This window comes from Rutilus rutilus (assembly GCF_951802725.1).
Source record: "Rutilus rutilus genome assembly, chromosome: 17".
NCBI lineage: Eukaryota > Metazoa > Chordata > Actinopteri > Cypriniformes > Leuciscidae > Rutilus > Rutilus rutilus.
Genome location: NC_140230.1, coordinates 27167266 through 27195091, shown reverse-complemented (window position 1 = coordinate 27195091; position 27826 = coordinate 27167266). Strand labels below are relative to the sequence as shown.

General features: G+C 41.6%; 2 protein-coding genes across 10 annotated transcripts; both read left to right on the top strand.

The window, feature by feature from the left end:
• Positions 1 to 658: 658 nt before the first annotated feature.
• pogzb (pogo transposable element derived with ZNF domain b) lies at positions 659 to 12571 on the top strand. Of its 6 annotated transcripts, none has more exons than XM_084384624.1 (21): positions 659 to 786; positions 1281 to 1349; positions 1542 to 1654; positions 1819 to 1938; positions 2258 to 2442; positions 2532 to 2640; positions 2734 to 2985; positions 3218 to 3397; positions 3491 to 3591; positions 3673 to 3956; positions 4120 to 4274; positions 5394 to 5494; positions 5588 to 5734; positions 6010 to 6144; positions 6270 to 6466; positions 6560 to 6700; positions 6849 to 6899; positions 6979 to 7091; positions 8368 to 10020; positions 10260 to 10293; positions 10509 to 12571. In XM_084384624.1, the coding sequence occupies exons 3-21, from the start codon at positions 1546 to 1548 to the stop codon at positions 12307 to 12309; spliced, it is 5868 nt and encodes a 1955-aa protein (XP_084240750.1). In that variant the 5' UTR covers positions 659 to 786; positions 1281 to 1349; positions 1542 to 1545; the 3' UTR covers positions 12310 to 12571. The 6 variants fall into 6 exon arrangements, with proteins under 6 accessions (XP_084240750.1, XP_084240748.1, XP_084240749.1 ...); XM_084384622.1 differs by having other exon boundaries at positions 10476 to 12571; XM_084384623.1 differs by having other exon boundaries at positions 1281 to 1358.
• Positions 12572 to 13964: 1393 nt separating this feature from the next.
• On the top strand, positions 13965 to 27338 carry selenbp1 (selenium binding protein 1). 4 transcript variants are annotated; one of them, XM_084435351.1, is made up of 13 exons: positions 13965 to 14680; positions 14809 to 14924; positions 15911 to 15967; positions 16666 to 16778; positions 16907 to 17092; positions 18324 to 18444; positions 18518 to 18700; positions 18772 to 18953; positions 19090 to 19168; positions 25235 to 25356; positions 25476 to 25568; positions 25784 to 25902; positions 26618 to 27338. In XM_084435351.1, exons 2-13 carry the CDS (start codon positions 14921 to 14923, stop codon positions 26778 to 26780), a joined length of 1422 nt encoding a protein of 473 aa, XP_084291477.1. In that variant the 5' UTR covers positions 13965 to 14680; positions 14809 to 14920; the 3' UTR covers positions 26781 to 27338. The 4 variants fall into 4 exon arrangements, with proteins under 4 accessions (XP_084291477.1, XP_084291476.1, XP_084291474.1 ...); XM_084435350.1 differs by lacking the exon at positions 13965 to 14680 and having other exon boundaries at positions 14683 to 14924; XM_084435348.1 differs by lacking the exons at positions 13965 to 14680; positions 14809 to 14924 and adding an exon at positions 15754 to 15820.
• The last annotated feature ends 488 nt before the right edge of the window (positions 27339 to 27826 follow it).

Below are 27826 nucleotides of genomic sequence, written 5' to 3'. Positions count from 1 at the left end.
TTTCATCCGACTACACTGGTCGCACTGTTTGATGAACTTAAAAGAATCGACTCTTAAGAGTCGTTTGTTCTTGAATCGGACATCACCACTCGTTTTTTTCGTGCTGAATTATTTAGTAGCGACTTTGCAATAAATTGTACAGTAAATACTGCAATGGGAAGTTCCATCCACATTGGCGGAAGGACGCACGTTTGAGAACCGTTAATGAAACCGAATCTCATCAATATATTTCCAGTTTTAGAACCGGTTGGAACCGGTTCTAAAAAGTACTGGTTTTTGCTTTTTGGTTCCTAACCTATTTATCAGTGCTTTACTTGTAAGGGGAGTGTAAATTAATATTTATAGCAAATATTTTTATATGGGAGATGTTTTAAGTGATCAATAATTTAAAATCATGAATTCAGTTCAGAAAACACCAGTCTATGATGGTCTTGATAGTTTATCTGCAAAACACCAGCAACGTGTTGAATAAAATCCAAACACTATCTGCTTGCCACTATTAAGCCAGCAGTTGGTTAGATAGTGTAAAATGTTGTCGTTGCAAGGAAGGAAGCCATTTTCTTGTTCCAGTAACCACTCCTCCTTATTTCAGAGATTACAGCCAATCAGAGGTCCGAATCTAAAACAGGAAGTGGCGTTTTGCACGCATCAACCAATCGCTGCCGCAGAAAGAGCAGAACCTCTGCCCATTTAGCGCATTTATTCGTCTCGTCTGTGACGTACCGGCTGGCTTTGTGTGCTTTCAATATATCACATTGAACATATTTCCATATAGACTATAATCCGGTAAGTATTTTTTATAAATTCGACAATATTCGTTATATTCGCGCTTTAATCCACACATTAGATGATCGTCGTTCATTATGTGCGCAGGGGACAGTATGCGGAGTGCGCACTTAGCGCGCGAGGTGGTTGCTGCATAATTTGTGACCGAGTAATTGTAATAAACATCGCGCTGTCACTCGTTCCAACCTACTTTAGATTTTAATCCACATTTATTGTTATTATACACATCTAAGGCTCATGCTTTAATTTAGGTCTGTCAAACCATCTAGTCTCACGCATTGGATGAAAGCGCACAGGAACTACTTTTCTCTTCGCCTCTTTCAGTTGGATGAAATCACATTGCGCGTACTTAGACAATTTATTGAAGGCTTTCCTGAAGTGAAATGGCAGCACACTGAATATCTAACCCATTTTATTACAGATTTGTTATATATAATATATGTGAGCACAAAATGTGGTTTACTCACTCTGTTATTTATTTATGTAATTTACAGAATGAGGCGGTTTTGTGAACGCCACCCTTGACGTTGATACTGGTCGGACCTGAATGCTGTCAGAGCCCGGTGAATATTGTGAGGGTCTTCACTTCAGACGTCATTCACCTGTCAAAATCTAAAATGAATCCCTAAATTTTCCCGACTTATGATTTATTTATACACTAAATACCATGGGCAGCAATAACATTACTGGGGTTTTTTCATGTAGATTGAAAAAGCACGTTAACTGTTTAGCTCAATAAACACTTTATGTTTCAGAAACATGGACGCGGATTTGTTTATGGAGTGTGAGGAGGAGGAGCTGGAACCATGGCAACAGCAAAATTCAATGGATGATTCAGAGGGAAATGCTGAAAGTAGTACTCCCACTGGTGTGTAATTTTATATATTCTTTTTGTATTATTTATAGTTAAATGTATGTTTAGATCACACATATTCCAGAGATTCTTTGTGTAATTAAGAAAGATTTGTATTTTAATAATTATTTTAATATCATTATGCTATCTAAAACCTGTCCTTCTTCACTGTTGTTTAGTGTCTTCCACTCCTGCCATGACGGTGGTTGATATTCCAGCTGAGCCTAAGACTGTGGTGATCCAGAACCTGCCACCCGTAGTAAATACGGCAAACGCGGTTCCGCTGATCACAAATACATGTGAGTATCCTGGTCCGTATTATCAGTTATTTTGCCTATTAAAGGAATATTGTGTCATTATTCACTCATCCTCATGTTGTTCCAAAGCCGTATGACACGCTCCGTTCTGTTAAACACAAACTAATTATAAATACTATCTTGGCTGCTCTTTTTCCATTTAAAAATTGATAAAAAATTAATTATTATAAAAGTGTTTTGTATGATCTGTGAGCACAAAAGTTGTGTAAACTATAATAATGGTACACCAGGGCCATCGCCACTATCTTGATGACAGCATTTTAGCTGCACTACTTCTTTACTCAGTCATTTATTCTTTCAGTGACTCAACGCATGGTTCCTGCTGCTGTGCCGGCGGACATTCCTAAAGCAATGCAAGGGCAGCAGGTCTTTTTAACATCAGGAGGAGGAGGGCTGGGCACTGTGGCTCTGTCGCAGGTTCTTCTGCCTGGCACATCTTCTATTGCCAATGCCACCAACAGCCAGCCGTTTTACTTTACCACACAGGTGCTGCCATCCCACCTCATAGATCCCAGCTCATTTCTGGTTATCTCAAAATTTGTTGATCAAAATGTTTCATATTGTGTATGATACAGGGTCTTCCTGTGCAGAATATCCATCCTGGCCAGCCCGGCCAGGCCCCAATGAGTTTGGTGCTGAATGTCCAACAAGGCCAGACTGTTCGACCCATTACTTTAGTCCAAGGTATGTCAAAGTGCGCCTTAAACTTCAGTTTTAGTTTTACAGGGTTTGATTTGCTCATTGATTTATCAATGTTTCATTTTTATGTCTTTTCAGCACCTGGGACACAAATATTTAAACCAGCTGTTGGAGGAACCCAAATAATTACCCAGCCAGCTCAGATGAGGGCCGGAGCGCCGGTCGCAAACAGGACCCAAACGCCTAGCACTTTCAGCACGATGCAAATCCCTGCTACTCTCACTATTCGTACCACAACAGCGGTCGCCCCACCTGCAGTCAATTCTCTGGCCACCATGTCCTCCACAACCATTACTCAGCCCTCCACAGCACGAACCACTACTAAAATCTGTAAGATGCTCCTGTTGAGAACTAAACTATTTATGTTTTTTAGACAAAGATTTTAGCTTTTTTAAGAAACAGTGAAGGTATGAAAAAATAATTGATGTAATATCAATATCAATACATAAGTAAATGAGTATTTATTACAGATGGTAATATTTATTTTATTACACTGTATTGACCAATCAGCATCCAGGACTGCAAAGATCTGTTTTAAAATTGGGTTTATTCCTATTTACAGTGACAATAAAGCCAGGAAATGGACCCTTGGACATGCAAAACATAATGAGCCTTGTGAAATCTGTTAACCTTCCCGGTGGGGCTCAAGCACAGACATTTGTTGTCATGAGCAATCAAAAAACCAATAACGGCCCTATTGTTTCCTCTGCTGTTCCTGTCATGACACATAATGTTGTCCAAAGTAAGTTTGCTGTTCTCTTCTTTGTTAATGCATCAGTTTCATACTAGAGTAAAGCCATGCTGATAAATTCCAAACACTTTTCTTTCTTTGTAGCAATCCCTGTTACCCATACAACACCATCAACGATCACTCATTTGTGTCCTCGTTGTGGAGCTCAGTTCAAAATGATCGAGGCTCTACGGAGTCATATGTGTGTAAGTATATACTTTTTGCAGATACTATATATGTGTCTGGTCACCTAAAAAGTTGTCAATTAATTATTATTCCCCCTTTAGTTCTGCTGCCCAGCTCTTGTCCAGACGCCCGAAACAAGCAGTACAGCAACTGCTGTGAACACACCAGCCACAACACCTAAGAGCCTCTCTGTTGTGCCTAGTGTCAAGCTGGATAGCCCACCGCCAAAGACTGGAGATACTCCGCCCAGACTTGTCATGCTGGTGGATGATTTCTACTACGGCACATTTGAGGGGAATCGAGTCTATGTGCCAATGGACAACTCAAAGGAACCGTTATCGTTCAAATGCCTTTCCTGTAACAAGAGACTGAAAAATAATGTTAGGTATGTTGATGGACAGTCAAGAATTATGGATATATCTGTCTACTTGCAGATGATATGTTTAATTTTTAGGATCTTTCCCAGTGCTTCTTCTAAACTTGGACAGAAGGTGTTTTCTTTCATATACTAGAATGCTGCATTTAGTAAGTGCTTATTCTCATTGCAGGCTTATGAACCATATGAGGTACCATGTTGAGTTGGAGCAGCAAAATGGGGAGATGGACACGCACACGTCCTGCCAGCACTGTTTCCGCCGCTTTCCCACACCATTTCGTCTTCAATGCCACCTTGAGAGCGTCCACACTTCCATTGAGTCATCTAGTAAGAACTTTTCCAGTATAATAAAGTTAGGGCTCTATATGATTTAAAAAATATATACATTTAAAAGGAAACTTATGCTAACAAGGCTGCATTTATTAGATCAAAACATACAATAAAAAACAGTAATATTGTGAAATATTATTACAATTTAAAAGATCTGTTTCATATTGTAATATATGTTCAAAATGTATTTTATTTCTGTGATGGCAAAGTTGAATTTTCAGCATCATTACTCCAGGCTTCAGTGTCCTTCTGAAATCATTCTAATATGCTGATTTGATGGTCAAGAAACATTTATTATTATTACAATCACAGTATTGTTGTAACGCGGAATATTTTCAGGATTCTTTGAAGAATAATATGCTTGCTGAATATAAGTATTATTTTCTTTCAAAAAAATCTCACTGACCCGGTAGTGTACATTAATGTTTAGATATAATTGTATTTGTTTGTTTTCCAGAATTATCTAATGATGTTCACAACATTTAGTCTGTATGTTATTCCAGTTAGATGGGCTGTGATGTTGTATTTTCATCAATGAAATTTATACAAATGTACTCACAAAATTGGATTTCACATTTGTGTCTCCCACCACCTTGTTGCCAACCATTATTTCTGGGAAGCAATGTGTGTGTGTTTTTTTTTAAACTGTTATTTTCTTGTTCCATAATATTCTTATGCACAAGAAACAATAGCAGCTTTTCTTTACAGTGAAACAGGTCATACAGACACAGATAAAGCTTTTAGAGTTTGTTCATCATCCCACACTTAGCTGGCAACCTGTTGGAGTCAGATTTCTTTTTTTTCTTCTTTAAAAAAAAAAAAAAAAACGAGCTTGCAAGACTGGTTATGCTGGTTAGAGCCTATGCAGATACAGTGTTTTCAACAGACACACTTTTGCCATGTGCACTAGTATATTTGACTAAATTCAAACATGAAGACTGAAGAGGTGACTGGGGCAACAAATGTATTTTTAATGTTAACACATTTAACTTTAACACGTATTGTATTCAGATGGTGCCTGTTTGCCTGACTTTTTTTGCTGGTTTGCTACAGACTGTAAACTGAAGTAAATTCAGTTTATTAGCTGATTTAGTGATTGTTATGCTTTCTGTTCAGCCAAGTGTAAGATATGTGAGTGGTCCTTTGAGAGTGAGCCAGTGTTCCTGCAGCACATGAAGAACACCCACAAACCTGGAGAGATGCCTTATGTGTGCCAGGTAAATTAAGTGAAATTGACCTGCATGAACCTTATTACCCGTCTTTATAATATGAGGAGTGTCTCAGCATCTATAATGCCTTGACACTTTCAGGTGTGTGAATACCGCTCCTCCCTCTACTCGGATGTATTTAACCACTTTCGTACCTGGCATGAGGATACCCGCCACCTTCTGTGCCAGTACTGCCTCAAAGTTTTCAAGCATTCCACAAGTTACCAGCAGCACTATATTCGTCATCAGGTGAGCATAAGTTATGAGAATAAATTATAATATAATAAAAAGAAATAATAATTGCATGTATAAATATTTTCAACACATTCTCCTTTGCAGACTATTTGCTGCTTTTGCATAGTCTTGATGGTTAATGGTTAATTAAATAGTGAAGGGGCATCCTATAAGGATGCATTGTTTGAATAGTTTGCAAAGAAAGATGCGCATGTGCTCCTATGTCCATTATTGCTTGACTCAACAGACATTTTGAACCATTATGTGACTGTTTTGTTTGTTCTCTCCAGAAATCAACAGTTTACCACTGTAACAAATGCCGTCTCCAGTTCTTGTTCACAAAAGACAAAGTTGAGCATAAAATCAATCATCACAGGACTTTCCGAAAGCCTTGTGAATTGGAAGGACTCCAGCCTGGGACAAAAGTAAAATGTTTGTTTGTTTGTCTGTCTGTTTGTTTGTTTGTTTGTTTGTTTGTTTGTTTGTTTGAGAGCAAGTTCAACTATTGCAAAAATATATATTGCTTTATATGTCATCTGTTTATTTCTAGGTGACCATTAGGGCATATGTTGGGATGAAGAAGACACCAGGTCAGGCATCAAAAGCATCCACTAACTCTCAGAAGAATAGTGTTAGCACTTCACAAACATCAAATTGTAGTGGTGACCAGCAATCACAACGACATGGACCTGTGAAGAAAAAGGTCAGCAAGACGTTTGACTTCTTGTCCAAGTTCCAAGAGCAGAGGTAAGCTTATGTTTAATTTTAACGGATTCATCGAACCATTTCGACTGGATATCAGAATTTTGAATTATGTACTTTTGGTCTTCCTCTCTCCAGGGCACTACTGGGCAGACATAAGTGTGTGGAGTGCACTTTTGACATTCCAGACTTTGCGAATCACTACCCTACTTATGTTCACTGCTCACTCTGCTTCTACAGCACATGCTGTTCTCGTGCTTATGCAAACCACATGATCAAGTAAATCAAGTCATATATCTTTCTTTACATCCTCTTGCACCTTTGTAAATTAAAAAACGGTGCCACTTGAATTTAGAGTTTGAAGTTTAGTTTGGTATGCCAGGCAGTCATGTCAATATACTGATTGCAATTATTTTTTTTATTTCAGCAATCACGTTCCTGGAAGAGTCCCAAAAGCTTCTAAAAAGGGGCCGCCAAGGTAATATATTAATCTTTAGATTTTAAGTTCTATTTGACTAAATCTGAAACAGTACAGGTAATTTGTTGCTCTTTTGTAGCGGTGTGAAGCTGAGCTGTGCGGGTTGTGAATACTCCACTGCTCTGGGGAATATGATGGCCAAACATCTCATTAAGTTCTTTAATCACTCCCACTGCATCTTCACTCATAAAGGTGGGTGTACTCCAACTCAATAGAACATTAATACATGTTTTTCCTGAGTCTTTAGAAAATGGTGTGTCTTACTGCATGCTTGTTTTTCTTTCTCTGCTTTCTTACTTCTGTAGTTAGAAGGCATCCAACTCTATTGTAGGTGTCATTAATTGCATGATTATAGTACTAATACAGTGTAGACACAAAAGTAAAAATACCTTGGAACTAAATTAATTGTATCATGACATACATTGCTACTTGAATCTTGTTAGTACAACTTATAACTGTAAATTACATCTACTAAACAACAGGGTCCAAAATGAATGCTTGTCAAGTGCCAAATGCATGTGTAAACTTTTTGGGGGAATAAAAAAGTATTGTTTTCCTGGATCTGTAAAATGACTTTGTAATATCAATATAATACAAGTTTTATTCACAATGTAAGACCCGTTAAATTGCTGTAGAACTGCCGGAATAGCTTTTTCAGTAAAATGTACGACATCTGCTATTTACACATGCAACATCTTTTTGTCTTATCCATATCTACAGGCTTAATTAAACAGCGTGTGGTAATTACATCAGTTCGTTCAGAACTTTGTAATTGGATCAAACTCTCTGACAGCTGTTTTCTTACATCAGAGAATCTTAACATTGTACATATGCAAACTGTTAAACTTGCGGCTTGATTGACACACCCTGCATAGTACTGTATATACTTTCACAGGCTGAATGTTATTTGTCCAGTTAATAGACACCTACAATAAAGAAGGATAATTTTTCCATGCATACTTAGCTAAACTCAAACATTACAGATATGCTTAAAAACTTTTGCAAAGTCTTGAGTAATAGCCCGCAGTATGTGATGCACAGCAATCACACGTGTAGGGTATGAACTCAAGCTGTCCATTGTCAAAATGGACAAACGTGGGCCTTTTGTACTTGGTGTGACTTTGCAGGACTTACTGGCAAGCCTTTGCAAGAGCACTCTGGATGAGTAAATGAGTATTTACACAAAACCTGCACACCACCTGAACTGGAGAATATCAGGAGGAGTACAAAAAAACCCTAAAATGGGTTAATTTAGAAACATGACAAATGAATAACGACAAGGACTATCCATCGGGAAATTATCTGCTGCTTCTGAGCTGCTTATTGTTTTCTTTTTTCAAAAGCTAACTGACCTATCAGAACCACATATACATTGAGCATGGTGTTATAAAATGGATTATTGGTGATGGTAGAGACTCCAAGGAGAAGACTAACTCTGTGTTCCTATAATCCCTCCCCTCCCCTACAGAGTGTTTGGAGACAGATATTGAGTTCTGCCAGGTTGAGGAGGAGGTGGAGGGTCCACAAGGGGATGAAGCTAGTGATGTTGGGACACAGCCTGACTGGTTGTCCATGAAGCAGTGGATTGTGCCCAAAGAGGAAGGAACTGTGCCAGAATTCATGGACAGTTGTGGCCCACAGCATATAATGGCCCGAAATAGTGATGTCCTCGACTACTTCCAGCTTCTTTTTCCCGACATCCTTTTTGAGCAGATCGTTTTTGAGACCAATTCTTATGCTACTTATTGCTGCTCTTTGGGGCAGGGGGATCCTTCCTGGAACTCCGTGTCCATTGACGAAGTCAAAGGCTTCTTTGGTCTCTCTATCCTCATGGGGCTTCAAGGCCAGGTTGAGCCAGAGTTGTACTGGTCCTGGGACCATCACCATGGCCGCTATGGCTCCAGAATATGTGAGCTCTTTTACAGGACCATGTCAGTCAAACGCTTCAAGCAGATCAGAACTCACATCCGAATGAGCAGCATGCTTGTGGAGAACGACAACCAGAGTGCTGACAAGTTGTCCTTTTTTCAGCCAATGCTGAGCATCCTGCAGACAAGTATGCGGGAGGCCTACAGGCCAAATAAGTGTCTGACAGTCGATCAAGCTTTTCTACCAAGCCATGACAAAGGAATCGCTCAGGAGAAGAGTAGAAATTCCCAGCCGAGGATATGGCTACTGTGTGACTCAAAGTCAGGCTACTGTCATAAACTGCTGGTTTTAACACAACAGGAGAAAAACAAAGACTTGGGAAAATTAGTTGTACCTCAACTCATAGAGGGCTTTGAGGGTAAACATCACCACATTTTCTTGTCCAGCTCACTTGTGTCTGTGCCACTCATGCGGGAGCTGTATGACATTGGTATATACTGCTCTAGCTCCGTCCTGCCCCAAAGTCCAATTTTGCCCAAGGAGTTTTGGGATGAACCTCCACTGAACAATCCAGGTGATTTCCAACAGAATGAACTCACCCCACTCCTTGCCACCAGATGGAAAGATAACAAGCAGCTGGTATGTCTCTCCACTAATGCTGTTGCAGGCCAGCCAGACGTGGTGTGGAGGAGATCTCCCACTAAGATTGGTGAGCTTTGCGCCATTGAAAGACCCCAGGCCTTTAAGTTGCTCCAGGACAACATGCGTGGTGTGGACATCTGTAACCAGCTGCTGACGTGCAACCAACTCGGCGGGCTGGTTCTTGACACCAATTGGCGGCGTCTCTTCTGGTTTCTTGTCAACTTGAGCATCATCAACTCTTTCATTGTCCTACGAGAGACCCGCAAAGACAACCCACCAGGGTGGTTTCCGGGGGGTCACTTTTCCCAGGCCATCTACCGTAAACGTCTGGGGTACCAGCTGGCCAAGTGTGCCGAAAGATATGCTCGCCAGAACCAAGTCCACGATAGCATGCCTGAGCAACAGATTGTTAAAAAAGAAAATCTGGAGACTCAAGAAGGGGTCAGACATCGATTAGCCAAAATTACTCGTAGGACAAGGAGATGTAAAGTTTGCAACCTGAAAAACGAGCGTCATGAGAGTGTATATGGCTGCACAGCATGCCTTGTGAATCTGTGCAAACGTTCTTGCTGCTTCTGGGACTTCCATGGTTTCTCACCTAATTACCAAGGTTATAAAGCTCAAATTCTGACACTAAATATCAGTCTATTTCTGAATGTTTGTTTTCTATTCAGATGTTGCACATAATTAAAGAATACAGTTTTCAAACAGCTTTTTAATTGGCATGCATTAAAGTGATAATGCATTGTATTACATATTTTTAACATGGAAGATAGCCTAAACTCATTGTTTACATTTATTGTCTTAGATTATTATAATTCATGTTTTTTTTCTTTTTTTTCTGTACAGGTAACGCTAAAGTTGGATTTATTGATTCTAAGAGGTACGTATACTGGAAACCAAAGTTGTTTTCTGACAAACTGAAATAATTGTTGGATTCAAAATTGCAACCTGCAATAGATAAATTCTAAAACCCTTGAAATTTGAAATGGAAATGTAATGTGCAAAGGCTTCTTTATTTTTAATTCACAAACTTTAAGTTTCAACATTTTTAATGTTATACAGACCCTGGAAAGTGACACACTATTTCCCTTCCAGGGAAGGCACGGAGCCTGGACTTAAATATCGAAGTGAAATGTTGGAAAAAGGCCTGCACAGAGCTTCAGTGGACGTCAAAACTTTTTCACGTGTTGCCAATGCTAGTCTGGATGAAGACGTGGACCAGGAAATGGCCCCTCTAGAAGAGGAAGACACTGACTCAGTCTCTGAGACGACTGAAAGCGATGAGGACATGCCACATCAAACAGTGGCAAAACATAAAGTAGAGGGAACGGTAACCAATACGCTTTCACAACCTGTGAAAAACAGAGAGGAGACTCTGTCTATTCATCAGCGTCGAATACTACTCCTTGCGCTGTGCTCCGGGATCCAGAAAGCAGCTAAAGAAATGGACACCAAACCTCAGCTCATTAAGTCCTGGCTTCAGGCCAAAGAGAATCAATTAAATGAATGCTGCAGCAGGAGCTGTGGAGAGGCCGTTGATCATCTAGTGGAGTGGGTTCTGACCCAACGGGAACAGCAGCGTCCTATCAGTGAGGCGAAACTGTTCGAAAAAGCTTCAGAGCTTCAAACCCAAACCAATGAGAGCAGTTCTTTCCGTATTTCTTACGAGTGGGCCGTGAGCTTCATGATGCAGCACAAATTGGGCTTGGATACCTCTTTCACAGTACATCGGGAACTCCCTAATGCCATGGAGGAAAACTGTCGCCACTTCACAGAGTTGGTCCACAGTCAAATAAAGACAAACAACGTCCCACCATGTGTCATTGGTGCTATGGACCAGCTTTCTATTTTTGTAGACTTCAACATGCTGAAGGAGAATACCAGGATAAGCAGAGAGACTGCTTTTCAGTTTACTGGTTCTGGTAAGCCTTTTGTAAAGATTTACATTGCAATGCTTGCAAACGGTACAATGCTACCTGCAGCTCTCTTCACAAGTCATGCTGCAAGCATGCTGAGCAGAAGCCCACCAGACTCAATCCTACTAATGGCCAAAGAGGAAGGTTTCAGTGCATCGGAAGAGCTGGATGTTTGGGCCACCAAAGTGTGGAAGAAGCATCTGGACTCGCAGAATGCGAACGAAGCCCTGCTGGTTATGGATAGCCATCATAGCCAAACATCTGAGAACGTCATATCCACAATCAGTAGCACCAAAGCATTCCTCGCCACCGTTCCGGCTGGGTGTACGGGCCGACATCAACCTTTAGAGATGTGCGTACGCCCTGTGCTGCAAAGGTTATTTATTGCTCGTTGGGCACAACAACCTAGTGATGGTGCATCTGGGGTTAAGTCTGAAGACCTTGTGCAGCTTCTCGTATCTTGGTTGGAAGAGGCCATGTCTTGCTTCTCTGGTAGGCCTGAATTTATTCAGCACTCGTTCTGCTTGGCCCGTCTGCTTCCTGATCAGGAAGCACATACAAATTTGCCTGGTACTCCGTTAGAGCTGTTAAATATGCTGTCGGAGGCCATGCTTGAACCTGAAATAGTAGATCTGGAGTCAGAAGTAGTAGATCTTGAGTCAGAAGAAGAGCCAATGGACACACATACTGTAGGCCAAGTGAACCAGGTAACTGAGAAAATTGATCTGACACTGGACCAAGACGATACAGAAAATGAAGTCGATCAAATTAAGGATGAAGACGCAACACCAATTGAGATAAAAAAGACAGAACAACAGAAGGAAAAAACTGATGAATGTTTGGAAATTGCAAGTGAGTCCACAGATTTTTCACATTCATCCCCTGAATCTGAGACCCCTTCACACAACTCTGAACTAGATCATTTCTCAGAATCCGCTCTGGATCCCAGTGCTTGCCATACAGACTCTGCAAACAGGTGATATTTGATCTACTAAGAGACAATGTCAAGGTAAATAGAAGGATTTGAGTCAGACATACTTATTTTGGGCTGAATGTGACTGTGGATATTTAATTTACAACTTATGTGGTGGAGTGAAAATTTAAAAACATTTGAAAATCTTTTTCTTTTTTACCCTAAATAATGTATAGATTTACAGATGAAACATTGCATGATTGACTTAAGTTTTCTACTGTTGGTTCTTTTTGTTTATTCACTTGTATAAAACAATCTAATATCTTCCACAGTGTTAGGCTTTTTTTTGTGTCTATGGACATATTACGTGTTTAGATTCTACATCCTCTGTAAGTAAATCAGTGTTTTTACATCTGCTTATGTTTGTCATTTTGAAACTGTAAGGAGAGAAATTTCAATTCATCAAGCCACATTGAGGCCAGCAGTGGCAGGCGATTTAAAAAAAAAAAGTTTACACTTAAAAATGTAACATCAAGCAAATACAAAAAGTACTAATTAATATTCTTTAATTTAGCGATAATTTATTATTATTTAGCTCTTGCATTTGGATAGGCCATTACTGAACAATACAACTTTTATTCCATAGCTTTACAGTGTCTGTTCGAGATGCAACACGATTACCATATGTGGCTGTACTAAAGTCCAGATTGCTATGTTAGTTGGACTAAACAGACTCTTAAGTTCTTCCTTTTTAGTTATTTATCTACTTACAGACCGCATAAACCATGATACATGCTGAAGAGTCTTAGCATTGGTATTGCAGCAGCAGTGAATGGAGTAGTATCAGTGAATGTATATTCAGTATTACTTTCAGCATCTGAATTTACCGTAGCACCCACAGGATGGTGTAAGTACACTCCAGGTGACATCCATTGACATTCAATTCAAAGATGTTCTGTAGCACTTTATTGGTGCCCTTCCATGTTTGTAAAGGTGCTTTGATTTCATCTGTTCGCTGCAACAATTTTGTATGTAATATACATGTGATGTACTGAATGGTGAGACTCCATGTAAACATAGTCTGATTACGAAGGTAAGTGGGAGTTATATAGCCTAAAATGGATAATTTAAGAGAAAAAAGTGTTACGTGTGTGACTTGGCATTCTTTGACAATTCCTCATGAATAAACTTTAAATAAACTCAGTCTGTGCAGAAAGACCACTCTTTTTCCCCTTTTTGCTTTTTTATTTATTTTATGTTTTCACCATGCTTCCCTGGTTATTTTTCCACATCTTGTGGGATACAGCACCACACATTTTCTACCAAATTGTTTTCAGGCAAATTGAAAATAAACATTGAATTCTACATTTAAGGTAAATTTAACAATTCTGGGAAATGTAATTTGCTGTCTGTAATGTTCATCCACTGTGGCCCATTAAATTAAAGTTAAATAATTCAATATAATTAAATGTGCAAGTAGTTTAAATGCTTTGACATTTGAATTACATTTATGCACCCTTGCTACCTTAATTCAATTTCAGAAACCGATTTGGAATGTAGATGTAAGCCGTAGATTTAACATTCACTACACACACACACACAAAAACGCATCTCTAACAATCATTAATAGTTTTGTGATTTGGTTTCGGCCGTGGAAGAGACCGAGCGCAACGCGTCATAATCTGAAGACCACGCCCACAGGGGGGGGGGGGGGGGGGGGGGGGGGGGGGAACAGTCCAACGGTCTCCATTGACTTTGCATTGCGAGAGGCTGCCTCCTTGTCATTTCTTGCTTCTAACAAAAGACAGAATAATGCCTAAAAGCTGCTATGTGACAAGGTGTACAGCAAACAAGCTAAGAAACCCAGAAATAAGTTTTCATAAGCTGTCGACCCCCAAAAACGAGCGTTTGAGGACATAAAAGTGGATACAGGCTGGAACGAATGGGTAAATTGTGGGATCCTGACACTCAGTATGCACTAAAAATACACTACGTGTGCAGTAAGTTAAACATTTGGTCACTGGTGAGTCAATATATCCGAATGTCAGTTTTATATATTATATTTCTGTAAGATAAACTATCCTGTGTTGCCGATTACGGTCTCCTCCAGCGGGCGGCGTACGTTAGTTCTCAGAGTAATGAGACACGTGACGCTCTGTCTCACCTGCCTGTATCCACTTTTATGTCCTAGACCTAAACACTCGTTTTTTGGGGTCGAGAGCTAATAAAAACGTATTTCTGGGTTTTTTAGCTTGTTTGCTGTACACCTTGTCACACAGCAGCTTTTAGGCATTTTTCTGTCATTTGTTAGAAGCAAGAAATGACAAGGAGGCAGCCTCTCGCAATGCAAAGTCAATGGAGACGGTTGGATTCTTTTCCCCCCGGGTGTGGGCGTGGCCTAAATACGCCCTGCAGCTGCAGAGTTGCTGTACTACTGTGTGTGTGACAAAGTTATTCAATAGTAATAGTAATTCAATACACAAGAAAGGGGGTGAATTTTCTGTTTGCGTGCTGATTTCCAGGGACAGGGGTGCAAACGACATTTGATTTGGTGTGTTTTTTTTAGGTCATCTCTCAGTCCCAGTGGTGTTATCGCTGAAAGAGTTAATCCAACAGTCTTTCTGCCCGTCCGACGCGCTTTATCGAGTCAGTGAGTTTCCGCCTGTGCAAGCAGCAGCATGGGTAAGTTAACTGACTTCTAATGCACGTTTGCCCATTGCAGAATTGTTGATTATGTATAGAACGCAATAGCTCCAGTTTAGGCCTACGTATAACGTTACCTCTTAAAGTCATTAAGGTCGATTTCGTGCAATATTGAAGCTGCGTTTTAACATTTTTACCAAGGCATGTTGAAGACTTTAAAGCCCCATGTAAACAAAATCGAAGTTGTAGTTGTTGATGTTGTTGTTGTTGTTGTTTTTAACATTGCGGATGGTGCTGCGCATTAACGTTGTTCAGTTTTTACAGCAAACTGAATTCTTATAGTTTTACTTTATTAATTGATCTCGTGCAGTAGTGCAATACAGAAGTAGGCCTAATTATGTTAATACAAATAATAAAAAACGTATACAACATATTTCTTATTGGTGCCTCATTAGACTCCATTAGACCTTTAAAAAAAAGTTAAAATTTTGCTTTATTTCCACAACACTTTTCAGTCAGAGATAGTTGTTCAGTAAGGAGGCTGACCTTTCTAACCCATAAACATTTGTCTGGCTATCAAGGGAAGGATGTTGAACAATTCTTGGCAAGACACGTTGTCTCCTAGTTCGTGACATTGGCCATCTGTTGTTTTAGTTGGTTTGTATTTGTACGTGCATTTTTTAAAACGTCTACAGAACAGTAAAATGTATTCCGATAGCTCACTTGGCTAGGCATCATTCATGCCTTTTAAGAATGTACACTGTAATGGACTCATACTCGTATGGTGGTGCACCATGCCATGCAGGCAAATATTTTTCACTTTGAAATAATAATTTTTTTAAAACTTAATGCTTTTATTCAATCTCTCAGATTTTTATTACGGATGAAATGCTATAACAAGCAAAGTTGGGTGTATACTTCCCAGATTGCATTGAGTTGAGTCTTTCCTGCTTTCATTTTTTTTATAGTTTTAGTGTAACTCATATTGTGATGTTTGAGATCTGACATTTGATGTCTGCTTACAGCTTCAACTTGTTCAGGATGTGGCCCGGGATATAAAACCCCTCTGGATGCTATGAAAGGTGAGTTGCTTTAAAAGCACAAGGCATCATATTGTGTGAATGAATAGGTTGTTAGAGTATATTAACATGAGTTAGTACTTCATAGTTACAAGTCACTAAAAGGTAGCGTGACCTTTGCACTACTAGAGATTTACTGTCATCATCTGATCTGGCAGCTCCTCCTCCATACCACCAGAGGTCCCCCTTACTTGTAGATTGGCATTGTTTGGTTTGCCTTCTGTTTTACCTCACATTTGCCCCGTCCAGAAACCCCCTGGTGGTGTTTGCACTTGTTCATTGTCCACTTGTCTACTTACATGACGTATTTCCTGTATTTGGCCCAAGTGTTCAAGTAGGCATGAAGACTGCAAGTGTGTATAGAACTTTTGATTTACCCGATTGGTCACACATATAGTCTTGGAAAAAATGCAAATGTTTACAGAGCTTTTTTATTTTCAATTCTTTGCATTTTAGAATAAACTTCTAAATGTCTCCTAAACTTATAAAAAACACCATAATCACATTCATTTTCAAAATGGAATAAATATAATCTTTTTTATTTGTTTATTTAAGCTTGCAACACTCTTATTAGCAGATGTTAAGTGCAATTCATCAAATGTTTTAGACACAAATAGTACACCCTTTAGGAAATTAATTAATAAATTATAGGAAACAAAGATCAATAAATGTTTAAACTTAAAAATAAATTCTTCCAACAGGTCCGCGAGAAGAGATTGTCTACCTGCCATGCATTTATCGCAACACAGACATCCAGAAACCCGATTATCTTGCAACTGTTGATATCAATCCAAAATCTCCCAATTTTTGCAAGGTAAAAGCAAATATGATTCAAAACTAAAACTGTTTTAGATCAGAGTGTGGCAGCAACACATTTGCTTTAATTATTTCCTGGTATAAATGTTACTTTAGGAAACTTTTCTCCATTTTGTGATGGTCTAGGTGATTCATAGGTTGCCCATGCCCAATCTGAAGGATGAATTACATCATTCTGGTTGGAACGCTTGCAGCAGTTGTTATGATGATTCCTCCAAAAGACGCAATCGTCTCATTCTACCTTCCCTGATCTCCTCCCGTATCTACGTCGTTGATGTTGGGACGGATCCTCTGGCTCCACGGCTTCACAAGGTTCACAAGAGTCTGTCTATATAAGAATACACATATTTTGATGGTGTTAACGTAGTAAACTTATGGGTTAGTAATTTGAGGTAGTAAAAGCTCCAGAAGGGCTGTTCTTACTTCAATGCATACACTTGAGATTTTGATCATTTACTGCTTGCTAAAGTACTTAATACTTCAAGTTTGGTAAACTCAGACCAGCTAGTTTGTATCATGAAAAAAAGTTTGACCAATGGACGTCACAATCTAAATGATGAACCACTTGGGTGAACATCAAACAAAAAATGAATTCATATCATCTTGATTTAAAAGCTCTATTAAAGGAATAGTTCAGCCCAAAATGAAAATGATACTTTAATTGACTCGCCGTCAAGCCATCTTAGGTGTATGACTTTCTTCAGAGTTATATTAAATAATATCCTGGCTCTTCCCAGCTTTGTAATGGCATTGAATTGTGCCCGAGTTTTTGAAGCTCCTAAAAGCGCATCCATCCATCATAACAGTAACCCATACAACTTCAGTCGGTTAATAAATGCATTCTGATGCGAAGCGATGGGTTTTTGTAAGAAAATATCCATATTTATAACTTTATAATCTATAATCACTGGCTTCACATGCATTCACGAAAGAGTCGATTTCCGGCGGAAGGGTGACCTCTGACCTGACGTAGCGTAAGCTTAAGTGAGAATAGACTCGTGAACACGTGTGCGGCCGTTGCCGGAAGCCAGTGATTTATTGTTTATAAAATATAGATTTAAAAAACTCTTCGCTTCAGAATGCACTTATTAACCGACTGGAGTCATATGGATTACTTTTATGATGGATGGATGTTCTTTTTGGGGCTTCAAAAACTTGGGCATTATTCAATACCATTACAAAGCTGGGAAGAGCCAGGATATTATTTAATATAACTTTGTTTGTGTTCGGCTAAAAGAAGAAAGTCTCATGCACCTAGGAAGGTTTGAGGGTGAGTAAATTATGGGATAATTTTCATTTTTGGGTGAACTATTCCTTTAAGTTAAGAAGAAAGTTTTGCAGTACAACAGTAAACTTGAGTGCATTTTAACAGTTTGATTTGATTTTAGAAGCCCAGAAGCATGACGTCATGTCCTATTGCCTTTATTGATTGGGGTCAGAAGTCATTTTCTTTAACATCTACATTTAATACATGACTGTTGACTCTGAGAATGTTTTGCTCTTGCCAAACTCTCGAATTCTTTCCATCTCTGTCCTTCTGCAGATAGTCGAGCCCACAAATCTGTTCTGGAAATGCGGCCTCGCCAACCCCCACACTTCTCACTGCTTAGGCAGTGGCCAAATCATGATCAGTACCATGGGCGATCCCTCTGGCAATGGCAAGGGTAAGGTGCTGTGTTTACCTCACTGTATTTACAATACAAACTAGGCTTACTTTTTGTTTGTGTTCATTGTGAGGTGGTTTTGTGTTGCTGGATGGCGAGACTTTTGAAGTCATTGGAAACTGGGAGCAGCCAGGTGAAGCAGCACCGTTTGGTTACGACTTCTGGTACCAGCCTCGCCACAATGTCATGATCAGCACTGAGTGGGGAGCACCCAAAGCTTTGGGAAATGGCTTCAACCCTGCAGATGTCAAAGCTGGTACGTGTACGTTCAACAGTATGCTTGATGCATTGCAGCCGACTGGGAGTGATGATCGGATCTGTTTGCAGGTCACTATGGGCAGCGCCTCCATGTGTGGGACTGGACCACACACAAGCGGATTCAGACTCTGGATCTGGGGGAAGAGGGTGCTATTCCTCTAGAGATCCGGTTCCTGCATGACCCTGCTGCTGCTGAAGGATTTGTGGGCTGTGCGCTTCAGAGCACCGTCTACCGCTTCTACAAGACTCCGGCAAGTACATAAAAAAAACATTCACAGTTAAAATCGTATCTAGGCTTTTTATTAAGGCTAAAATATGAATGTTAAAGGCCTTCTTTTTTCAGTTTTTAGGCAATTAATATTTTTAGCTTCAAATTTTGTTTTACAGAAAGGGGACTGGGCTGCAGAGAAAGTCATCAAAGTTCCTAGTAAAAAAGTGGAAGGTTGGGCTCTTCCTGAAATGCCAGGTAAGTGCTTTTAGAAATGTACTATAGTATAGTTTTTTTGTTTCATTTTTTTAATTAATGGAAATACTCAGGGAAGGAACAAATTCTTATGCACAATGTGATTTTCAAAAAAACATGACTGAACAGAGAAAAAAAAAAGAAAAAAAAAAAGAAACAGAAATGTACTCTAGTAGATCAATAACTCCCAAATATGAGGATCCCCTTGAAAAGGACCCCCTGTCTTAAACAAAGGTGTCTATATATTTTTGTGTATAAAGACCCATTTATACTCTGAAAAAAATATTAAGTGTGATATTATACATAAATTAAATAATTGGCTTTTATTTGTCATTGTACTAAAGTCTAAAGAAATTATTAAAATATTCTGGTAAATATTGTTTTGTTTTTTTCTTCGTATTTTTAATGTGATGTAACATTTATCAACCTTTATATCTGACTGTTAAAAACTTGGGCTGTCAATAAAATACTCATTATTATAGTTATTAATTTCTTATTTTAACTAGTTTTTAAAAGAATTAAACTGTAATGTTAAATGTAATAAACGTTTAAAAAATATTGTACTAAACATTAATATCTAACAGCCCTGATATCTAACATTACAAAATTTTCCTTGGACCACAGTTTTACAATCTGCTATAATGGCAAAAAGTAAAAATATTCAAATATTGTCTGGAGATTATGTATATTGTTTTCTATATATTTTTTTATATTTTATATATATATATATATAATAAAAAAATGTTTTTTGTTTTGTTTTTTAAATTGTATGGGATTTATTTCTCAATTTTGGACTCGGTTTTAAAAGAATGAAATTGTAATAAAATTAAATTTAGTAAATGTTTAAAACATGTCGTAATAAACATTTAATATATGGAAATCCATCCATCCATCCATCTTCTACCGCTTATCCGGGGCCGGGTCGCGGGGGCAGCAGTCTAAGCAGGGATGCCCAGACTTCCCTCTCCCTAGACACTTCCTCCAGCTCTTCCGGGGGGACACCGAGGCGTTCCCAGGCCAGCCGGGAGACATAGTCTCTCCAGCGTGTCCTAGGTCTTCCCCGGGGTCTCCTCCCGGTGGGACATTCCCGGAACACCTTCCCGGGAAGGCGTCCAGGAGGCATCCGGAAAAAGATGCCCGAGCCACCTCAACTGACCCCTCTCGATGTGGAGGAGCAGCGGCTCTACTCTGAGCTCCTCCCGAGTGACCGAGCTTCTCACCCTATCTCTAAGGGATCGCCCAGCCACCCTGCGGAGAAAGCTCATTTCGGCCGCTTGTATCCGGGATCTTGTCCTTTCGGTCATGACCCACAGCTCATGACCATAGGTGAGAGTAGGAACGTAGATTGACTGGTAAATCGAGAGCTTCGCCTTGCGGCTCAGCTCCTTCTTCACCACGACAGACCGGTACAGGGACCGCATTACTGCAGAAGCTGCACCGGTCCGCCTGTCAATCTCCCGTTCCATCCTTCCCTCACTCGTGAACAAGACCCCAAGATACTTGAACTCCTCCACTTGAGGCAGGAGCTCTCCACCAACCTGAAGCGGGCAAACCACCCTTTTCCGACTGAGAACCATGGCCTCGGATTTGGAGGTGCTGATTCTCATCCCAGCCGCTTCACACTCGGCTGCAAACCGTCCCAGTGCATGCTGGAGGTCCTGGTCTGATGAGGCCAACACGACAACATCATCCGCAAAGAGCAGAGATGAAATCGTGTGGTCCCCAAACCTGACCCCCTCCGGCCCCTGGCTGCGCCTAGAAATTCTGTCCATAAAAATTATGAACAGAACCGGCGACAAAGGGCAGCCCTGCCGGAGTCCAACACGCACCGGGAACAAGTCTGACTTACTGCTGGCAATACGAACCAAGCTCCTGCTCCGGTCGTACAGGGACCGGATAGCCCTTAGCAAAGGGCCCCGGACCCCATACTCCCGGAGCACCCTCCACAGGCCGCCGCGAGGGACACAGTCGAATGCCTTCTCCAAATCCACAAAGCACATGTAGATTGGTTGGGCAAACTCCCATGAACCCTCCAGCACCCTGTAGAGGGTATAGAGCTGGTCCAGTGTTCCACGACCGGGACGAAAACCACACTGTTCCTATTCTCCTCTCCAGTACCCTGGCATAGACTTTCCCAGGGAGGCTGAGAAGTGTGATCCCCCTATAGTTGGAGCACACCCTCCGATCCCCCTTCTTGAAAAGAGGGACCACCACCCCGGTCTGCCAGTCCAAAGGTACTGTCCCCGACTGCCACGCGATGTTGCAGAGGCGTGTCAGCCAAGACAGCCCCACAACATCCAGAGACTTGAGGTACTCAGGGCGGATCTCATCCACCCCCGGTGCCTTGCCACCGAGGAGTTTCTTGACTACCTCGGTGACTTCAGCTTGGGTGATGGACGAGTCCGCCTCCGAGCCCTCAGCCTCTGCTTCCTCAATGGAAGACGTGACGGCGGGATTGAGGAGATCCTCGAAGTATTCCTTCCACCGTCCGGTGAGATCCCCAGTCGAGGTCAACAGCTGCCCACCTCCACTGTAAACAGCGTTGGTAGGGCACTGCTTCCCCCTCCTGAGGCGCCGGACGGTTTGCCAGAATCTCTTCGAGGCCGACCGATAGTCCTTCTCCATGGCCTCACCGAACTCCTCCCAGGCCCGAGTTTTTGCCTCCACAACCACCCGGGCTGCAGTCCGCTTGGCCCGTCGGTACCCATCAGCTGCCTCAGGAGTCCCACAAGCCAGCCAGGCCCGATAGGACTCCTTCTTCAGCTTGACGGCATCCCTTACTTCCGGTGTCCACCACCGGGTTCGGGGATTGCCGCCTCGACAGGCACCGGAGACCTTACGGCCACAGCTCCGAGTGGCCGCGTTGACAATGGAGGTGGAGAACATGGTCCACTCGGACTCAAAATCTGCAGACTCCCTCGTGATCTGGTCGAAGCTCTGCCGGAGGTGGGAGTTGAAGATCTCTCTGACAGGAGATTCGGCCAAACGTTCCCAACAGACCCTCACAGTACGTTTGGGTCTGCCGAGTCTGTCCAGCTTCCTCCCCCGCCATTGGATCCAACTCACCACCAGGTGGTGATCAGTTGACAGCTCCGCCCCTCTCTTCACCCGAGTGTCCAAGACATACGGCCGGAGGTCGGATGAAACGACCACAAAGTCGATCATCGACCTCCGGCCTAGGGTGTCCTGGTGCCATGTGCACTGATGGACACCCTTATGCTTGAACATGGTGTTCGTTATGGACAAGCTGTAACTAGCACAGAAGTCCAATAACAGAACACCACTCGGGTTCAGATCAGGGGGGCCGTTCCTCCCAATCACGCCCCTCCAGGTGTCACTGTCGCTGCCCACGTGGGCGTTGAAGTCCCCCAGTAGAACGACAGAGTCCCCAGTCGGAGCACTTTCCAGCACCCCTCCCAGAGACTCCAAGAAGGCCGGGTACTCTGCACTGCCGTTCGGCCCGTAAGCACAAACGATAGTGAGAGACCTATCCCCGACCCGAAGGCGTAGGGAAGCGACCCTCTCGTTCACCGGGGTGAACTCCAACACATGGCGGCTGAGCTGGGGGGCTATAAGGAAACCCACACCAGCCTGCCGCCTCTCACCATGGGCAACTCCAGAGTGGTGAAGAGTCCATCCTCTCTCGAGGAGTGTGGTTCCAGAGCCCAAGCCGTGCGTAGAGGTGATCCCAACTATCTCTAGTCGGAATCTCTGAACCTCACGCACAACCTCAGGCTCCTTCCCCGCCAGAGAGTAGAGTTCTCAACGGGCCTGAAAATTACAACCCGACCCAACCCGGCCCGTGGCTTTTAAAGCCCGGACCCGATGTAACCCGACATATAAACATGAATTATCTGCCCGAACCCGGCCCCGGCCCGCGGCCCGACGCCGCGTCAGATTTTTTTTTCTCTCATACACGTATTATCATGACCAGTAGATGGGAATTCAAATCAACCTTTAATGTTCACGCCTTTTAACAATACAAACAACTGAAACAATAAACTTTAAATATATAAATAGGCTGTAGTAGCGACGGTAAATTCACCTGCGGCAAGTTTACTTCTCACCAACTCCATCTTCTTCTCCAGGCTATAATAAAGGCGCGCACGCAGCGGCGTCAGGTCTGCCCCCGCCCCTCTCCATGATGCACGTTACACGCAGCAGCCAGACTTTCTTTACGGTGAACAGCAGCGATGATTAATAAATGTTTTTTTTTTTTTTACTGAGCGGAAAAGATTAAGCCCGAGGTCCGACCCGACCCGAGTCATTTGATTATATTTTCGACCCGAACCCGCGGGTCCCGTCGGGTTTGTCGGGCCGACCCGACCCGTTGAGAACTCTACCAGAGAGGTGACATTCCATGTCCCTAGAGCTAGATTCCGCGTCCAGGGATCGGGTTGTCTAGGCCCCCGCCTTTATCACGCCCCTCCAGGTGTCACTGTCGCTGCCCACGTGGGCGTTGAAGTCCCCCAGTAGAACGACAGAGTCCCCAGTCGGAGCACTTTCCAGCACCCCTCCCAGAGACTCCAAGAAGGCCGGGTACTCTGCACTGCCGTTCGGCCCGTAAGCACAAACGATAGTGAGAGACCTATCCCCGACCCGAAGGCGTAGGGAAGCGACCCTCTCGTTCACCGGGGTGAACTCCAACACATGGCGGCTGAGCTGGGGGGCTATAAGGAAACCCACACCAGCCTGCCGCCTCTCACCATGGGCAACTCCAGAGTGGTGAAGAGTCCATCCTCTCTCGAGGAGTGTGGTTCCAGAGCCCAAGCCGTGCGTAGAGGTGATCCCAACTATCTCTAGTCGGAATCTCTGAACCTCACGCACAACCTCAGGCTCCTTCCCCGCCAGAGAGTAGAGTTCTCAACGGGCCTGAAAATTACAACCCGACCCGACCCGGCCCGTGGCTTTTAAAGCCCGGACCCGATGTAACCCGACATATAAACATGAATTATCTGCCCGAACCCGGCCCCGGCCCGCGGCCCGACGCCGCGTCAGATTTTTTTTTCTCTCATACACGTATTATCATGACCAGTAGATGGGAATTCAAATCAACCTTTAATGTTCACGCCTTTTAACAATACAAACAACTGAAACAATAAACTTTAAATATATAAATAGGCTGTAGTAGCGACGGTAAATTCACCTGCGGCAAGTTTACTTCTCACCAACTCCATCTTCTTCTCCAGGCTATAATAAAGGCGCGCACGCAGCGGCGTCAGGTCTGCCCCCGCCCCTCTCCATGATGCACGTTACACGCAGCAGCCAGACTTTCTTTACGGTGAACAGCAGCGATGATTAATAAATGTTTTTTTTTTTTTTACTGAGCGGAAAAGATTAAGCCCGAGGTCCGACCCGACCCGAGTCATTTGATTATATTTTCGACCCGAACCCGGCCCGAACCCGTGGGTCCCGTCGGGTTTGTCGGGCCGACCCGACCCGTTGAGAACTCTACCAGAGAGGTGACATTCCATGTCCCTAGAGCTAGATTCCGCGTCCAGGGATCGGGTTGTCTAGGCCCCCGCCTTCGACTGCCGCCCGATCCACTTAGCACCGGCCCCTTACGGTCCCTCCTGCAGGTGGTGGGTCCACGGGAGGGTGGCCCCACGTCACTCCTTCGGGCTGAGCCCGGCCGGACCCCATGGGGGGAGGCCCGACCACCAGGCGCTCGCATACAAGCCCCAACCCCGGGCCTGGCTCCAGGGTGGGGCCCCGGCTGCGCCATACCGGGCGACATCACGGTCCTTGTTTTTTTTGACATCATAAGGGTTTTTGAACCGCTCTTAGTCTGACCTGTCGCCTAGGACCTGTTTGCCTTGGGAGACCCTACCAGGGGCATATAGCCCCAGACAACATAGCTCCTAGGTTCATTCGGGTACTCAAACCCCTCCACCACGGTAAGGTGGCAGTTCAAGGAGGGGAAATACATTTAGTAAAACTTTTTTCTTTCTCTCAATATTTTCCCCCTTTTGGATTTTCCATGGATCCCAGTTTGACAACCTGCTATAATGTCAAACAGTTAAAAAAAGACAATGTTACTCATGGAGTTTTTTTGTTTTTTTGCCATAGGTCTCATTACTGATATCTTGATTTCATTGGATGATCGCTTCCTCTACTTCAGTAACTGGTTGCATGGAGACATTCGACAGTATGATGTCACCGACAGGAGGAATCCACGTATGGTTGGTCAGGTAAGACAACTTCGATTAGCAGATCAAGATTTGTCTTCATTTATAGAATCATGTGAATGACGAATAAAGTGTCAAAACAGCAAAACTTGCATTTTTAATTCATGAAATGCTGTTTTGAGGTCTTCCTTGGCGGCAGTATTTTGAAAGATGGACCAGTGAAAGTATTGGAGGACAAAGAACTGGACAGCCAGCCAACCCCACGGATACTGAAGGTACCTTTTCATTTCCAAGTATGCTTCATGTGAGCTCTGTGTATACATTTGAGTTAGACATTTAAGCAGAGGAAAACAGCCTAAAGCTGTTGGCAACTAACTAATTGACAGATGACCCAGCTTAATGTCCTCCAAATCATTAGGTCATACAGAGCTAAACAGAGCAATTAGAGCACATAATTTGCTTGAGGTTAAAATGTTCTTTTCCTCATCAGGGAAAGCGGGTACAGGGAGGTCCTCAGATGCTTCAGCTGAGCTTGGATGGAAAACGACTGTATGTCACCACTTCTTTATACAGTGGCTGGGACAAGCAGTTCTACCCTGACCTTGTCAAGTGAGACAAAAAAATTTTTTTTAGAAATGTTATTTGAGTATTTTGTGTAAGTAATAATATTATAGGTATAAAAGCTTGTTTTCGCCACGGAATAATTTTTTTTTTACAAAGGTAATTGCTACTTTTTATCTCACAAGATATAAACGTGTAATTCTACCTTTATAACTCGCAATTGTGGGTTTACATCTTACAATTGTGACTTTATAACTCAATTGAAGTTCTGTATATCTCACAGTTCTGAGGGGAAAAAAAAATCTGAATTGCGAGGTATAAATTCTGACTTTATTTCTCAGAATTGTGATTTAAAAGTTGCAATTACCTTTTCAATTTTTTTATTCTGTGATTGATTTGATTTTTGATTCTTTTTTTTCTCAATTAATTCTGAGAGATATAAACTTGCAATTCTGACTTTTTTAAAGACTAAAATAAAGTCGCAATTCTGAGAGCTAAAATATAAATATAGGTATGAAAGCAAAAAAAATTATAGGTAATTGCAAGTTTTTATCTAACATTTCTGAGAAATAAAGTCACAATTCTGAGATAAAAAGTAAGAATTGTGAGATAAAAAGAAAATAAACAATTTCTTCTTTTTTTTATTCTGTGGCAGAAACAAGCTTCCATTTGTACAGGTCAAGCATTATAGGCTTGTAAAGGCTGTTTAAATTGTTTCAGAAATAACCTCTGATTTGTTTATTATGCTCTTATTTCACTTTAGGGAGGGGTCAGTCATGATGCAGATTGACGTGGACACAGATAAAGGCGGCCTGAAGCTCAACGAGAATTTCCTTGTGGATTTCGGAGCGGAGCCAGAAGGTCCTGCTCTTGCTCATGAGCTCAGATATCCTGGTGGAGACTGCACTTCTGATATCTGGTTATGAAATTAGGGCCAAGCCATCATGTTCCTAGGAGCAGAATTACTATTCCCATATTCTCACAATTGAATGGAGATAAATCATCATTTTACAATCATGTTTAGTCAATATATGGACCAAATCCTTAATCATATTATGTGTCTATTAGCGATTCCAAGAGTGAATTATGTTGTAAATGACATCTCAACTTCAAAAACTTATTTTGATTGTCTTTGTACTCTTTCTACTATTGTTTTAAATACACATTATGGATCCCAATGAACTCAAAGGTTTTGTGATTTGTTGTTGTAAGGGGTTTCCAAATCATTAGAATTGCAAAGCAGATTTTAAACACGTGATGCAGGTGCACAGACAGAGGACACACTCACCATTACTGTAAGGGCACATATTTTGAAGTATCCGGTTTCAAATATGTTCTAACAATGTTGTATTTTTGTTTTCTGTGTTTAGAAACTCTATATGGACATATAACAACTGTAATAACATATGTGAAGATTTGTACATCTTATTTTTCATCAATGTGCAGAGAAAGAGAATAAATACAACAGCGCAAACAATTTTCAATGAGTTATTTTAGTACTTGGCCTAGTTAAGTTTTAGGTTTATTGCCATTCATACAATAAAAGTATGAAAAGTTATCTCTTCAAGTCTGCAGATAAGGACGCATATTATTTTGTAAACAACCAGACTTTTTTTTAACAAAGAAAGTACTGTAACATGAATAAGTACAATACAACAATAAATAGAAGGAATAGGTAAGATGGTTAGCAATAAATATAACAAGTATAAAATATAATGTCATCCACTGACACAACCAGATGAAATCTGCAGTAGTAATGATTGTGCTATTGTGTATTTAATTTTTTTTTTTTTTTTTAATAATTACTTGTGTGTTTATATAAATATATATAATATATTACTTTTCAATTAATTTATTATCCTTATTAGTATTATTGTTGTTAATGTTCTTTCTTCTTGTTCATAAATGTTGATCAAAACGTTTCAACATAATGTTTTTAATGCATTAACATCCTATAAAAAAGAGCAAGCAT